This window comes from Medicago truncatula, chromosome 2 (assembly GCF_003473485.1).
Source record: "Medicago truncatula cultivar Jemalong A17 chromosome 2, MtrunA17r5.0-ANR, whole genome shotgun sequence".
Classification (NCBI taxonomy): domain Eukaryota; kingdom Viridiplantae; phylum Streptophyta; class Magnoliopsida; order Fabales; family Fabaceae; genus Medicago; species Medicago truncatula.
In genome coordinates this window covers 40,883,409-40,898,571 of record NC_053043.1, presented here as the reverse complement: position 1 = coordinate 40,898,571, position 15,163 = coordinate 40,883,409, and the positions used below count along the sequence as shown (strand labels likewise).

At 34.1% G+C, this 15,163-nt stretch overlaps 2 protein-coding genes across 2 annotated transcripts; one reads left to right on the top strand and one right to left on the bottom strand.

Moving 5' to 3' along the window:
* The first annotated feature begins 5,944 nt into the window (after nt 1-5,944).
* LOC11410691 (pentatricopeptide repeat-containing protein At4g04790, mitochondrial) lies at nt 5,945-12,171 on the top strand. Its single transcript, XM_003596586.4, has 9 exons — nt 5,945-6,262; nt 6,469-6,516; nt 7,199-7,825; nt 8,346-8,525; nt 9,050-9,114; nt 10,529-10,636; nt 10,978-11,105; nt 11,199-11,277; nt 11,784-12,171. Exons 1-9 carry the CDS (start codon nt 6,091-6,093, stop codon nt 11,946-11,948), a joined length of 1,572 nt encoding a protein of 523 aa, XP_003596634.1. The 5' UTR covers nt 5,945-6,090; the 3' UTR covers nt 11,949-12,171.
* Nucleotides 12,172-12,907: 736 nt separating this feature from the next.
* Nucleotides 12,908-13,761, bottom strand: LOC11426355 (uncharacterized). The gene has a single exon (XM_003596585.3). The coding sequence runs from the start codon at nt 13,664-13,666 to the stop codon at nt 13,019-13,021; it is 648 nt and encodes a 215-aa protein (XP_003596633.1). The 5' UTR covers nt 13,667-13,761; the 3' UTR covers nt 12,908-13,018.
* Between the last annotated feature and the right edge of the window lie 1,402 nt (nt 13,762-15,163).

Below are 15,163 nucleotides of genomic sequence, written 5' to 3'. Positions count from 1 at the left end.
CTGACATGCACCACAAAGTGCATCTGAATGATAATCAATGTTAGGCAATCCTTTGACCAGTTGTAACTTGCTAATTTTAGAAATTAATCTCCAATTAGCATGTCCCAACCTTTTATGCCATACCCATTTTTTATCATTCATTGACAGAAGGCAAACTACCTTCTGATCAGCCAGATCAGAGAAATTTATTTTATAGACATTCTCAACTCTTTTTCCCTTGAATGTAATGGATTTGTCATCCTTGTTGACTAGTGTGCAGTTGATCTTACTGAACGTTACATCATACCCATTGTCACAAAATTGACTTATGCTCAATAGGTTATGCTTCAGACCATCTACTAGCCACACATTATTAATTGAGATGGAGGAATTACCAATAGTACCTGTACCAATGATCTTTCCAGTTTGGTTGCCACCAAACTTCACTTCTCCTCCATCTTTCATTGTAAGGGTAAGGAACAAAGCTTTCTCTCCAGTCATGTGCCTTGAACATCCGCTGTCTAGGTACCATGACCTTTGTTTCTCTCTTGCCCTTAAGCACACCTGCATTTTTGGCCAATTCAGATTTAGGTACCCATATCTTCATGGGTCCTTTTGGGTTAGTTTTGGAGGTTTTACTTTTCCTCCCTTGTACCTTAGGGTGAATGCTGAGTGGCTTCTGATCATTCAATACTTTAGGTTTGACACCTTTTGGTATTGTTTTCTCAGAAGCAGTAGCTGCTTTGTTCTTCTGATCCTTTTGTTTTTGGATTTTAGATTCTGGTTTAATCAGATTCTGATGAACAGGTTCTGATCTTTTCAGAATTTTAATCTTTTGACTCTTAGGATCAGATTTTGTCATCACCTTGATCTTAGGGTTTTCTGGCTTTGATGTGATCTTAGCCTGTGAACCAGAAGCTTCAGGTTTTGACTGAACAGCAGTTACAGCATTTGTACCTTCAGGCACAAAGGTGGATTTCAATCCATCCTTGATACAATCACAGTAGCTCTTGAGACTGTATTCTTTGGATTTCTCCTCAGAATATCCAATCCCTTTGCCTTTGTTCTTGTATGTGATGTAGATCATAGAAGCAACTTTGCTTCTGTCTATTCCAGCCATAATAAAATCATCCAAGGCAATCTCATGTTTATTGCCTGAACCTTTATCACATTTTTCTTGTAGCTTCTGACAAAGACTCTTGAGTCTATCTTCATATGTTGTTGATATGAGGTTAAACCCTTTGAGTTCTTCTTCAGAAGCTTTCAGTTCCAATAAAGTTGACTTTTGTTGTTTCATCAAATCAACATATTTTTCTTTTAAATCTGTCAACTCATTGGTTCTGTGTTCAAACAGTGATAAAAGTTCTTTTAGAGAATCAACAAGTTCTTGTCTAGGGATTTTGGAATATACCTCATTTTCATCTTCTGAATCTGATTCAGCTTCTGATACTGCTTCTGATGATACTGTTGCCACTAACCCCATGGCTGCCTTAGCATCATCATCAGCTTCTTCTTTATCAGAACCAGATTCACTATCCAAATCTTCCCAGGTCGCCATCAAGCTCTTTTTGATTTGCTTTCTGAATTTACTGGAGTTGAAGCTTGATTTCTTGGATTTGCCTTTAAACTTCTCCTTCTGAAGATCAGGGCAATCAGCAATGAAATGACCAGGCTTCTTACAATTGAAGCATCCCTTCTGATCTTCTTTCTTGGAGTTCTTGTAGCTACCTCTCTTGCTCAAAAATTTCTTCTGCTTCCTTGCCAGATACTCAAGCTTGTTGGACGGCATAGCCATCTTTACAGATTGATCTTCATCAGAATCTCCATCAGGTGATTCTTCTTCAGATTCACTGGCTTTGTAGGCTTTGGAAGATTTTGAGGTCTTTCCTTTAGATGGTAAAGCAATGGATTTACTCTTCTTAGAGATTTCATGCTCATTTAAACTCATTTCATGCACTTTGAGTGAGCTAACAAGATCTTCAACACTTAAAGTATTTAGATCCTTAGCTTCCTCAATAGCAGTTACTTTGGGTCTCCATCTTGAAGGTAAGCTTCTCAAAATCTTACTAACATGATCAGAAGCAACATAGCTTTTCTTCAGTATTTGCAATCCAGAAACTAAAGTTTGAAATCTTGAGTACATTTCTTCTATACTCTCATCATCCTTCATTCTGAAAAGTTCATACTGATGAACTAGCATCAAAGCTTTAGCCTCTTTCACCTTCTTGCTGCCTTCAAAGTTTGCACATAGAGAAGCAAACATAGCCTTCGCAGTAGATTTGTCACTCATCTTCATGTATTCGGTGCGAGGTATAGAAGCCACAATGATTCCTCTTATCTTGTGGTGTTTCTTATAAAGCTTCTTCTGAGCAGGAGTATGTATTCTTCTGTCTATAGCAGCTCCTTCTTCATCCAAATCCAGATCATCAACTCCATCTTCCAGTATGTCTCATAACTCTTCATCCAATCCCATGATAAAGCTGTACATATTAGTTTTCCACCATGAAAACTCTTCTGGATCTCCATTAAACCTTGGAGCTTTTCCAGAGTCTGTTTTCTTGTCAGCAGTATCATAGTCATGCTTGACACTTGTGTATTTTGTAGTAACTGATTCCTCATCTCCAGACATGTTTTTCTAATAGATCTTGAACTGTAACACGGTTAAGTGCTGTGATAACAGAGCAGGCTCTGATACCAATTGAAGGTGAAAAACACAAGAAGGGGGGGGGGTTGAATTGTGTTTTCTTTTTCTCTTTAAAAAATACTTCTACTGATAAAACACCAGAAGCAGTTTGATTGCTTCTGATGAAATGATCAGAGACAGATTGCAGCGGAAAAGAACAGAGCAGAGAAAAGAAAGACAAAGACACCAGCAGTTATCCTGGTTCCTTCCACAACACGGAAGTAGTCCAGTCCCCCTTGCACTTCCAAGGAGATTTCACTATAATCACAAAGATTACAACTGCTCAGTACTTTCTAAGTATGAGACTTCACAAAAATGCTCAAGCACACAAGCAAGAGTCTTCCAATGCTCAAGCACTAAGCAAGAGACTTCTAATGCTCAAGCACGCAGGCAAGAGACTTCTAATCAAACAAAAATACAGAGAATTGAGTTTGAATTGAACACTTGATATACAATCAGTGGTGTTCACAATACAATACAGTAAAGACTCTAGACTTTGAATTTCTAAGATGTATCAAATCAGTGCAGAAATTCAGTGTGCTTTGTAGAATCAAATTGACAGAGTTTTGGCGCTTTTGAACTTATGAATCTCTTTCTTCAATCTTCAAGTCTTCACTCCTTTATATAGAGGCGTGAAAGAGACGTTGAGATAATCAGCACGTCTAAAGAGTCGTTTGAAATCCTTTGATTATCCACCAGTGATCCTTTGCCTGATTTGGGTGTAGTCCTTTGAAGAATAAGCTTCAAATTCATTCCCATCTTGAGTGTACAAATTCTGCAGGCATGGCTGTTGTTTTGTCTTGTAGCGAAGACAGAAAACAGAGTAGTGGAGGTAGTGGTTGTACACTTGTACTTTGTCAACTCTATTAACGAGAGACAAGTGCTTAGTGCTATCCATATATCCGTTGATACCTCCCTTTCAATTCTTCGTTCTTCTTGGATAAGACTGAATTGAGAATCAGCTACTTTGAATCTTCAGTTTGATTAAAGGATCAAACGTAGCTTCTGGTGAAGATATTGCTTCTGATGAAAACTTTTGCTTCTGATGACCTTCTGCTTCTGATGACGTCATTACTTCAGAAGCACTTCAGCTTCAGGAGCAGTTTTCTTCAGATGCTCAGAATTTCTTTTACATTCCATTGTTCTTCCAAGACCTATTGAAATAACTTGAGTAGCCTTTGGTCCTGTACACTTGAACAATAATTAGTAATAACCAATTGACAATTTTTAATACCTTGTTATCATCAAAACTTAATAAGGTTCATTGTGAAACACATTTTGTTCCAACACGTATGTGTTGCCTCCCTTGAAACGTGCGTCCATGTCGCACACTCCTTTTGGTTTGTGGCACTATAAACATGAAGCACGAGTTGGTTACCTTACTTTCTGGTTCCCTTGAGATTTGATCAAGTTTGATGTCTTCAAGACCCATGTACTTAGTATACTCGACAAAGAATTAATTGACCCTTACTGGGTTGTAATAGTGCTCGTATATCTTTAAATTGCATTTGTGCCAATTCCAACTTAACGTGTAATTATTTTAGGTTTAAACAATATAAAAAATAAGATTATTTATTATGTTGGTATGAACAACCTTAAGATTCTAAAATATTTGTGTGTAACCTACCCAATTTTTTCAAAGACATCCTATAATTTAGTATAAGACAAATTGAGCATGATAATTTGTTGCTCCATCCGTCCCACAATAAATAAATAATGGCTTAAATGCAATTTTATCCTCCATATTTTGATTGAATCTGAATTTTACCCCTCCTATTTTAAAACTCGGAATTTTACCCTCTATTTTGATTGAATCGGGATTTTGCCCCCCTTATTTTAAAACTCGGAATTTTACCCCCTCTATTTTACGTTTTTCAGAATTTTACCTCTAAATATTTGCTATTTTCATGTATTTTCATACTAGTATTTTATTTTATTTTTAGAGATCATACCAGTTTTATGCATTTTTTCTTGTATTTTTTATTCATTTTTTTAGTATTTTTTTGGTTTTATTTTTATTTTTTCATTAAAAAACATTTAATACAAATAATTAATTATGTGGATAAAATAGGGGGAGGGGGCAAAATCCTGAAAAACATAAAATAGGGGGGGGGGGGGGGGGTAAAATTCCAAGTTCTAAAATAGGGGAGGCAAAATCCAGAATCAATAAAAATAGAGGGGGTAAAATTCCGAGTTTTAAAATAGGGGGGTAAAATTCAGATTCAATCAAAATAGGGGGGGTAAAATTGCATTTAAGCCATAAATAATTTAGTTAACTGTTTCATATATGTCAATTCACAATTTTAACATTTAATATCTTTAAATTTGCAAAAAAAAACATAAAAAAATTGATATTTTAAAAATATGCATCAAGACAAATCTGAAAACGTCTTATATGCTACCATTTTTTATTGACAAATGGGGTGCAAATAGTGAACCTTCTACAACACCCTAAATAGATTAAAATGAAAAAGGTAACAAAAGACTAAGGGACATAAACATGACCTAGTTGAACCACACAAAAGTGTAGGAATCAACCCTAACAGGTATTAGAAACTGACAAACTACAACAAATGTGGTTTTGGAAACAACCCAAAGGGTAAATAAAAACAATCCTAAATGGGGTAGATCAAACAATTGTAATGATGGCGTCGGTCCAATATTGAATTTAGTTAATGTCGTTTGATTTATCGAACATCGCGACGTCGAGGCCATGCGAATCAAACACAACCACAACACAATTTGGGGCATAACCTCCAGATTGTAAGGCTTAACTAACCATAAACCCAGAAAGTGTTCTCCCATATCTTCAACAATGAAGCAATAAACTCAATAAACACTTGTCGTGAAAGGAGGTATGTGCGGCAGATAACCACGAGCAACCACCAATAACAAAGCCTCAACGACGAAACTAGAAGCTTGAGAACGCAAATCCAGCTTGAGATTAGTGAAGAAAGGCATGTCGCAACGATTAGGGGTGTTCAAATCCAAATCGATCTAAATTAAAACTGCAAGCTCGATCCAAAGAAACTGAAAACCGCGTAATATCGAATGTTATTGGATGTGTGTGGATGTGGTTTTGTGAAAACCTCTAAAATTGGATTGTATTTTGGATTAAATTTTCAAACCAAACCCCATATGTATATATTGAGAATGCTAATGAGTACTTTTAATACATTGATTAAAGTGTTAAAATTAGTAAGTTTGCAAAAAAGTGATAATAATTTTTGTTAAGGAAAAAAATAAAAACTTATATTCCAAGATAAAAGTAAAAGTAGTATATGGTAGTTCCCAAAAGCAGAAAGATTGATCATTCTCATCACTCGTAAATTGAGCTCATTGCGTTATTCCATTTCACATTACAGAAACAGCAACACTTCATCTTCATCGTAATAATTTATCATATATTCATTCAAATTCAAATTGAAATGCGTTACTTCCACATTATTAGAACTATTTGCAGCCCCTTTCGTACACATTCACCCACCAAATTCAACCTTCATTCTTCTTCTTTTTCATCATCTTCTACAACCACCCATTCCAAACTCGATGTTGATTCTATCCTCGCAAGCCTCAACCTTCATCGAAACTCTGATTCAGGTACATTTTTCACTATATTAACCACAATTTATGCCAGAAAAATGAATAAAAACTTCACTTTTTTCTAAGTATTTTTTATTTTGACCAATTACGTTAATGGGTATTGTTATATTTAAGAAAAAAAATCTGGGTTTATTTTTGTTTGAATATTTGAATATAAAAATCTCATTTTTATTTTTTTATGTTGTAATATTTTGTTGTTGCAGATGAATTGTCTGAAGCGGTCTTTCATCAGATTTCCTCTATTTTCTACGGTAAGTGTTTGTTAAAATGTCTATGAGAATGTATGTTTCTATTTTGTTTAGGATATGGAAGAAAACTCAAAGAATGTTTGAGTTATGTAGTTTATGTACCTCTGTAGCCGAATTAGTTTTCAAATGTGATTATGTTCTATTAGTTTTCAAATTTTTATCGGTGTCGATGGATCTGTGTCAAGTGTCTTGTCCGGTGCCAACACATGTGATTCATATTTTCAAATTTTTACCAGTGTTGTGTCAGTGTTTCATAGAGTTTATTAGTTTAACTTTTAACTTTTTATTGACAATTCTTTTCCACCTTTTTTCATCTCCTATGAATAAAATTAACTAATTTTCATTTTGTTTTCTTGTTGTCTGAAAGGTCTTGTGTTAATTGTTAGTTGGTTTTATGTTAGTGGTTAGTGTTCGAAACTTGGACCTGATTCTCCGACTCTTAGAGTGACTTAGCAATGTTGTCAAATAGTGGCGCTATAGCATAGCGGAGCTTGAACAAACTGTTATTGTTTATGATACAGTATTTAGTACATAGTGTTGTCACATAGAGGCTATTACAATTTACAACGCTATAGCATTGTAGCATAGTGAAATTTGAACAAACCACTATTTTCTCCGATCGACAACATTGGTCCTTGCTTGGCCACTTGAGCTACTACTAGTGTATTGTTGTTACTTATTTCAGGTGGTGAGTCAGTCAAGAGACCTGATACTGAGAAAATTGATGCTGCAAATGAGTTTGAAAGAATACTGAATGTATCGCAGTTGCCAAACATGCCTCAGAGTAATATATCATTGCGAAGGAAAGAAGTTTCTCGTGAAAAGAAAAGGAATTGCTTGTTCAAAATTGCTCAAGAAAACCGTTTTCGCCGTTTAATTGAAAGCTGTGCGAAGATACTAGGAACTGAAGCTACCCTTGAGTTGTTTGATAAAGTGGGACGAAAACCAGGCGTGAAAGGATACAATGCATTGGTAGAAATTTGCATGGGTAAGGCTAGGGAAGCTGAGAATGAAGACATTGCAATTGAAGAAATGGGGAAGGTTTTTCACCTTTTTGATTTAATGAAGAAACAAGGTTTAAAGCCAGATGAGCACACATATCGCCCACTTCTTTTGTATACAATTGACATGGGCATGGTTGAAGAGTTTCAGTTTTTCTGTCATATTATCAAAGAAGAGGTTCCCAGTTCAACTGCAAGACTGGGTTACTATGAAATGATGCTGTGGTTAAAGGTTAATAATGAAGAAAAAATTCAGGATCTCTGTAATTATATTGCAGAGAATGATGCTGACGACACTTTTTATTTACGAGGTGGGTGAATCTTTATTTGTTTTTTTGACATGCATTTCTATGTCATAATTTGTTTCTCGGAAGCTATGCTCAAACTTCTATCATTGGATTTCGACCTTAACATATACTCGCAAGTTCATTTTTGTTTGTACATAATTGATGTCTTGTAACTTTTTAATCTTTTGAACTATTTTGTCCATGTTTGGTGTGGCTAGTTGGAACAGATTATTCTAATATGAATGTTTATGCCATTACATTTGTAAGAAAATTACTATATCTGTGAGAATTCATGTATGCGCTCAATCAAAAGCATGTTGAGACAACATAAATTGAACTAAATTGTATATAAGTACACTTCTGTTATGCAGCTCATTATTAAAAGTCTTAATGCCAAACATGCATGTTTCAAAATTGGTGCATCCACTGTCTGGTTTGGAGACATAAATGATGCTGCCTTTTCTGTACATAGATGTTCAACATTAACAGATATTTTGTTTCAAGTAGTGCTTTAAAAATTGATTTTATTCAACTTATGTTGCAGAAAATTATTTATTGGCTCTTTGTGAGAGTGAACGGAAGGAGAATATTTTGGAGGTGTTGGAAATCATGGACATAAAAAAGCTTTCATCTGTTGGCTCTATAGCGAAGGTATTTCAGACATTGGGAAGACTACTATTGGAACCTGTTGCAGAGGAGCTCCTTTTAGACTTCAAAGCAAGTGGTATCATCGTGATTTTTATCTTCTTGTTGTAACCTTCGGTTTGGAAAAGAATAATGCACTTTTCTTATGACATATGAGCTTCTGTATCTCTTGAAATCTGTACTTTTATGTTTGATATGCACCTATGAAGCACAGATACGGACACGGACCCCAGACACGACACGGACACTGACACACCGACACAACTAATTTTTTTAGAAAATCACATAATTTAGTGTAATTATATGTGTCGGTGTCGTGTCGGTATCGGACACGACACCTGTCTGACACGGGGACACGCCTTATTCGAGGAGTGTCTGTGCTTCATAGATATGCACTAATTGACATAAACTAGGGCTGCAAATATATTTCTTTGGTAATTGTAAATGTACTGAACTAAATAATAAATAATATTCTAAATTACTACCAGTGTGTTTTTGGAGTTTATTATGATGGTATGGAGGGATTAGGCGTTTCCTTTCTCTATAATTTTTTCCCTTGTACATATTTTAGTGAGATTTCTTACATTTTCTTACATTTTGCAGATTATGATGAAGATAATATTACAACCTTCATTGCTAGTTACACAGTTAGCATTCCAGATTTATCGGTAAGGAAATCCTCGTGCATGATATAGTTTCTGTAATGATGTGATACCGTTAAGTACTTTACTTTATGCAGTTTGCTTTATCCTAGAACTATATCACCAATTTCACATTTTTGTGTTACTTCAGACTTTAATCATGAGACTTGATAAAAAAAGACTTTAATCATGATTGATGTTGCATGAAACGCAGTTTGCTAGTTTTAATCAGCAAACTTTAGTGATAATTATCAATAACATAAGCGCAGGTCCTTTAAAGTTTGGACCTATTCTGGAATTAAACCCTGAGTCTGCAGTCGGAAATTCGATTTTTTACACAGAACTGGGATGTATCCTAAAAATGGGGACTTTTAAATTAATTAAAAAAGTAGAATTACAGATTTCTAAAATAAAAAAAATAAATTCGAATATATTCCCCTAGATAATAGGAATCCCATATTTTTCTATTTTCTTATCTTGTTTTTAGTTTTACTATATATATATAGTATAACATATAAGCTTTTTCCAATAGAAGAAGTTTGACCCCTCCCATTAATAATAATGAATTGAACTCAAGTTCTTTTTCTACAGGAGTTATGTTACCAACTCTCCCAACACCATGTGGGTAGTCATCATTTGATGGGACTTAAGTACTATGGGGGTGCCAGGTCCTACATCGAGTAGTATGAGATGTTCGGTAGAGTATTTTAAGTAGCTTGGTTCTCCCCTTTCGATATCTAGCTTCTAAGAGAGGGTCCCCCAAGGCTTGGATACTTACCAATAGTTTCCGGTGGTTGGGAAAGGGTACCTATGGAGGGGTTTACCGCAAAGGCCGAACAAAGCATCATAGAGTGTAGATTCCAGGGACATCGGCTCTCAGGGGCAGTGCTATGATAGGGACTTGGATATTTTGGGGTGTCCAAGTCTCTTGTCAAGTAGCATAGGATGTTTGGTGGAAAATTTAAGTGGCTTGGTTCTTCCCCCTCGATAGCTAGCTTTTAAGGGAGAGTTTCCTAAGGGCTTGGATACTTACCATCATTGCCTTTTGATAGACACAATTCTTTATCTTTTATCTTTTACATTTTATTGTTATTCTGTTGATTTCGTTCTAAGTAACCTAGAGCAGAATTGGTGGATAGCGCAAGATAATTCAAAATGGCGTGTATTGTAGATTTATGTTGGAAACATTCAGAGATGAATATTTTTTCCTGATTTATTTGAAGTAGAAACTTCATAATACTTACTGCATTAAAGTATTGCTACATTGCGTTTGTATGCTAAAAAGTGCATAGTTCCATGTGAACATTTGGCCACAATCAAATTTATCAAAGGTTTTTTTATTCATACATGTTCTTTGCATGATACCTGTCACTAATCGTGTGTTTGGACAAAATATTGTGTTTCGTGTGTTTCATCTGATGTATTGTTGGTGTTCTTGAAGGTTGAGGTTGGCATAAATAAATTCAAGGATTTGCATGAAAAACTAGAAGTTTTACCTTCTTCCTCATCATATGAGAAGCTCATTTCACATAACTGTGCATTGCTCAAGGTACACTATTTTCTGTGTGTTTTCATGATTACAAAGTTACTTCCAGAACCTTGTCTATAAAAAGAAAGAGAATCTAGTACTCGGATGAAATGAAAAACGGGAGAACTTTTTCGTCCGGAAACATGACAAACAGATTTTGAGCCATTAAAGAAAGTTTTGTATATTTTAGTTGGGACTTGAGAAATAATTTGTTCCCCATAAATTTACTTTATCTTCCTTGTCAAAAATGTATTCTTGATAAAAAGCTAATTTTCCTCAAAGGGTTTCCCCTTCCACAACAAAGTCACTGTTCTGTTTACTCAATTTTATACAAATCTGAATCTGAATGCTTTGCCTCATAGGAGCACAATTGTTCTGATGGAGAGTTCGATCAATTGCTTCTGCTACTTGAGGAACTAAATGATACATCCTATTGGAATGATGCTTGCTGCAGAATCATCTTGTGCTGTATTTGGAATAAGCGTTTAAGGTTTGTTTTTATTTTTATTTTACACTTCCATTGGTTTATGTGCACAAAAAATGTATTCTTATATTTACTTATGTTGATTTTGATTTTGGACAGTTCTGCTATTGACTTGTGTAAGCTTCTCAAGGATAAGTTACAAATGGATGAACTGGTTATGAATGTTCTCTTTGATAAGGTTAGGTCATGCTCCCTTTTTATGCAAATTGTGTGAACTTTCAATTCAATGTTGACAAAAGCATGGCTATTTTGAGATCCTACATTAATTGGAAGTATGGCCAGTCTTTATAAGGCTTAGGAAATCCTCACCTCATGAGCTAACTTTTGGAATTGAGTTAGGCCTGCTCCCTAATTCTAAGAGCTATATGTTGTTATTACTGTAGTTTTTGTGCAAATAAAAAACACGATCAAACTTCTATGTGGTATATGGAACCAATGTTTTCACACAGCGGCTGTTGTTGTGTTATAGCGCTATAGCATAGCAATTTTAACAAATTACTGTTGCACGATACACTAGAAGCAGCTATAGTAGTGCTTTAGCGCTGACGTAAAATATTTTTTGTCTGCCTGGATCATAAAATATTTTTTAATATTGTTAAATTGACAACCTTAATTACGATTTTTGTTCCATTAGCATACAAGTTGACGTGTTTTGACAATAAATTTTTGTCTGCATGATTATAGGTATTTTCTCGAATTGAAGAGTCAGAAACCAATCATCGGCAAACTTGCCTGGAGTTGTTTTTAGAAATGAAGGATAAGCTTGGTCTTTGGCCTTCACAAAAATATTACGATTCTCTGTTCGTTTCTTCTGCAAATGCCAATGTTAATTCACATAATGCTGAATGAGGCTCCTTAATAAGAGGGGTATATGTATGTAGTGCTCTTCATAACTTTGCTACTAACAACAATAGGTGCTGGTGTACATACAGATTGGTACCACAAACAATTTCTACGAATTATGCTACATAATCAATTCTCTTCACCCTCTTGAAAGAAAGAAAAATGTCATTTTTAGAATTGCTATTAGAGAAATTCCCCATCTTATAGTTTAAGATGATGTTATAACTTATGCTATAGTTTTGATATCCATTTGAACTACTACAATTCTTATCAACAAGTCATTGAGATCCTTAAAATTAAGAGCCTATTTGAGTGATAAGTGTGAACCAAAAAAATGTTTCATGTTAAGAAATAATTGATTCTGCACTTAATCCATGAAAGGAATTTCTTCAAGTATTTTGAACTCCCTCTTACTCTTAACTAAATAAAAAAAGCTCTGTAAGAAAATTTCATAGCTAAAAAGTAGTTTTTATAACAATAACAAAGAAGTGGTTGATTGCATAAAAAATGCTTAGAACACTCACATACTAGTGGTTGATTTTAAGAGCACTTGCATTTTTTGCCTCAACAAATACTAGTTTTTACAACAGCCTTTTACTCCTATTTTGTGAACGATTTATCACTATTCAATAAATCTGTTAGTTATAATCTCATAATTTAATTCAAATTCAACTATTCTCTTGGGTACAATTTTCAAATTCAATTTAGTCCCTGTAATTCAGAATTCTGGATTACATAAGTATCAAACAATGCAAAATAGTCCTCATTAGGTTCTGTAACTTCATTTTGAAATTTATAAGGACTAGTACAAATAGTTTTAATTAAGTTTAAGGATCAACTTATCTGTTCAACTTTATTCTTTGGGTGTCAAATTAAGTTAATTATGAGTGATGCATTAATGGTCTCTTTCATATCATTCATTAGAATCACCAAAGCAAGAATATTATAAAATGCCATGAAAGAGGTAGTGCAGTGTCTTATAATTATTGAAATATATCAATCAATCACTCAAACAAAATATTCATTAGTAATCTCAACTTCTTATTACAACATTCCCATGAAGAGTTAAATAAAATTCAAAAGGAATAACAAACAAGTATAGCTTGCCTGCACCTAGCCTTAGCTTGATCAAGCCTCTCATTCAAAGTATCTTCCTTAACAGAAGCTTTCACCATAGCCAAATCCATTTCCATCAACCTCAAAACTCTAAAAAGTTCAACAACCATTCTCTCCTCAACTTTTCCTTCATCTCTCAAAATTTCTGCTTCTTCTCTTGCTCTTTCAGCAACAATTTCACCAACTTTTGCCAACAATTCTGTTGAACCAAATTCCTTCTTCATAAGTTCCTCCAACTTCTCCAAAAAATCAGCTACCACATACCCTACTGGCTTCTCAAGGTTAATCTCTTTTGTCCTTTTCCAACCTATTTCAAAATTTGGTGGCTCGGCATTCGCAAGGTCGGTATTCGGCCTTCTTTGTCTTATTATCTCTGATCTTCTTCTTTTCTCTATAGGAAATGTTTCTGGACTGTTCATTGTAGTGTTTGTAGGGTCTGGAGTTGGAAACTCTGGCTCAGAAGATGTGGAATTTAATGGAGTAGTGCATTTTATGATGAAGTGCTTTTTGGTTTTGTTGTTGTGAGTTGAAAGTTGTGAAGATGTGTTGGTTTGAAAGAGATTATGTAGATGATGAGGTGCAGGATATGTGAGGAATGTTGAAGCCATGGTGTTAGTTTGGAAGCATTAGCAAAGTGAATGAAGGATAAGGCTTTTTCGTTTTATGGTTGATTTCGTATGTGCATTAGGTCTCTCTCACTTTTCATAAACATGAGTCAAACAAAGTTGATTTATCTCGTCTAAAATTCGAGTCAAATATATCAACTTTTTTTTGATTTATTTTTGCTTATATTTTCTTATAAAGAGAAATTCAATTGAATGATACTTAAATACTATAAATAAAGTCTTAAGTGAACGGTAAGAGTTTGACTTTTTAACTTTAAGAGAGGGGTTAAATTTCTTTGGGGGTTATAAAAATGTTCATTAGTCATACAATTTGGTCACATGTTTAATCTCCGGTTGATATGTATGGAAAAATATATATTGGAAGATGTCAATCCCTTGAATGATATATTACAAAATTAATTAGTCTCTGCAGTTGTACACGAGGATATATTAGTTTACCCAATTTTTTTTATTAATTTCAATTTAATTAATAAAAGTCTCTCTTTCTCAATTTTCTTTATACACAATAGGCAAAAAGTATCCCAAAATATCTGGTGAGAAACAATCCACTGGTTCAAGTTTGTGGGGGAGTTCCTAGAGACCCAAGTTCACTAACTTATCAATGTCATATCATTTGTTTTATCAACAACAAAAAAAATCCAGCTTCTGAATTCACACCAAACAAGCCTTGCATGTGGTGTATTAATTTAATCTGATATAATAGCTTGGATAAAATATTGTAATTTTTTCACAAATCTATACTGGGATTTTTCCACAAATACTTAAGAAACTGTCATGTTATGAATTTTGAATTAATATCTGTTTTTACCTAAATCTTGATCAAACTCTTTAAATAACTTATTATATAATTGCAGGCTAATTATGTGTTATTTTCTCTATATAAAGAAACTTGTTATTATTATATCATAGTTGTAGTTAGTGAATTTGTATGCTAAGACCTTAATCTTGTATTTGTTTTGTTGGAAAATCTGTCTTTTAGACTCATTTATGTATATATCATAAATTTCCAATGTCTATCTTGAAATCTAATTCCCTATCGGAATTTAAATTTGGAATTTCATTTTTGAAGCATCACTACCATTTCACTGTGGAGTCTCAACTCAAGATTACTCTCATGACTCTGGTTGAATTCGAAAAGGCTGGTAATTTATGCACTTTGTCTTCATGGTCACCAACAGAATAAAGATGATGATTCACTTTCAATAAAAAAAACAATGGAGACACCATTCTTCATTTTAAAGTATAGTTCCAAAGTATACTTTCGGAGGGGTGAGAAAAGAAACTTCGTCCATACTTTAATACTAAAACATGATTGTCTCCGATAGAAAATTATCCAAAAGATCACGAAAAGAACTACAATACCACAAGATGATAAAATATGATTGAATTTTATACTAAAACATGTTTATGTAGTATAGTTATTAAACTCTAATCATATATCAAGCAATTTACTTTATGAATTTAACTAAACTTATATAT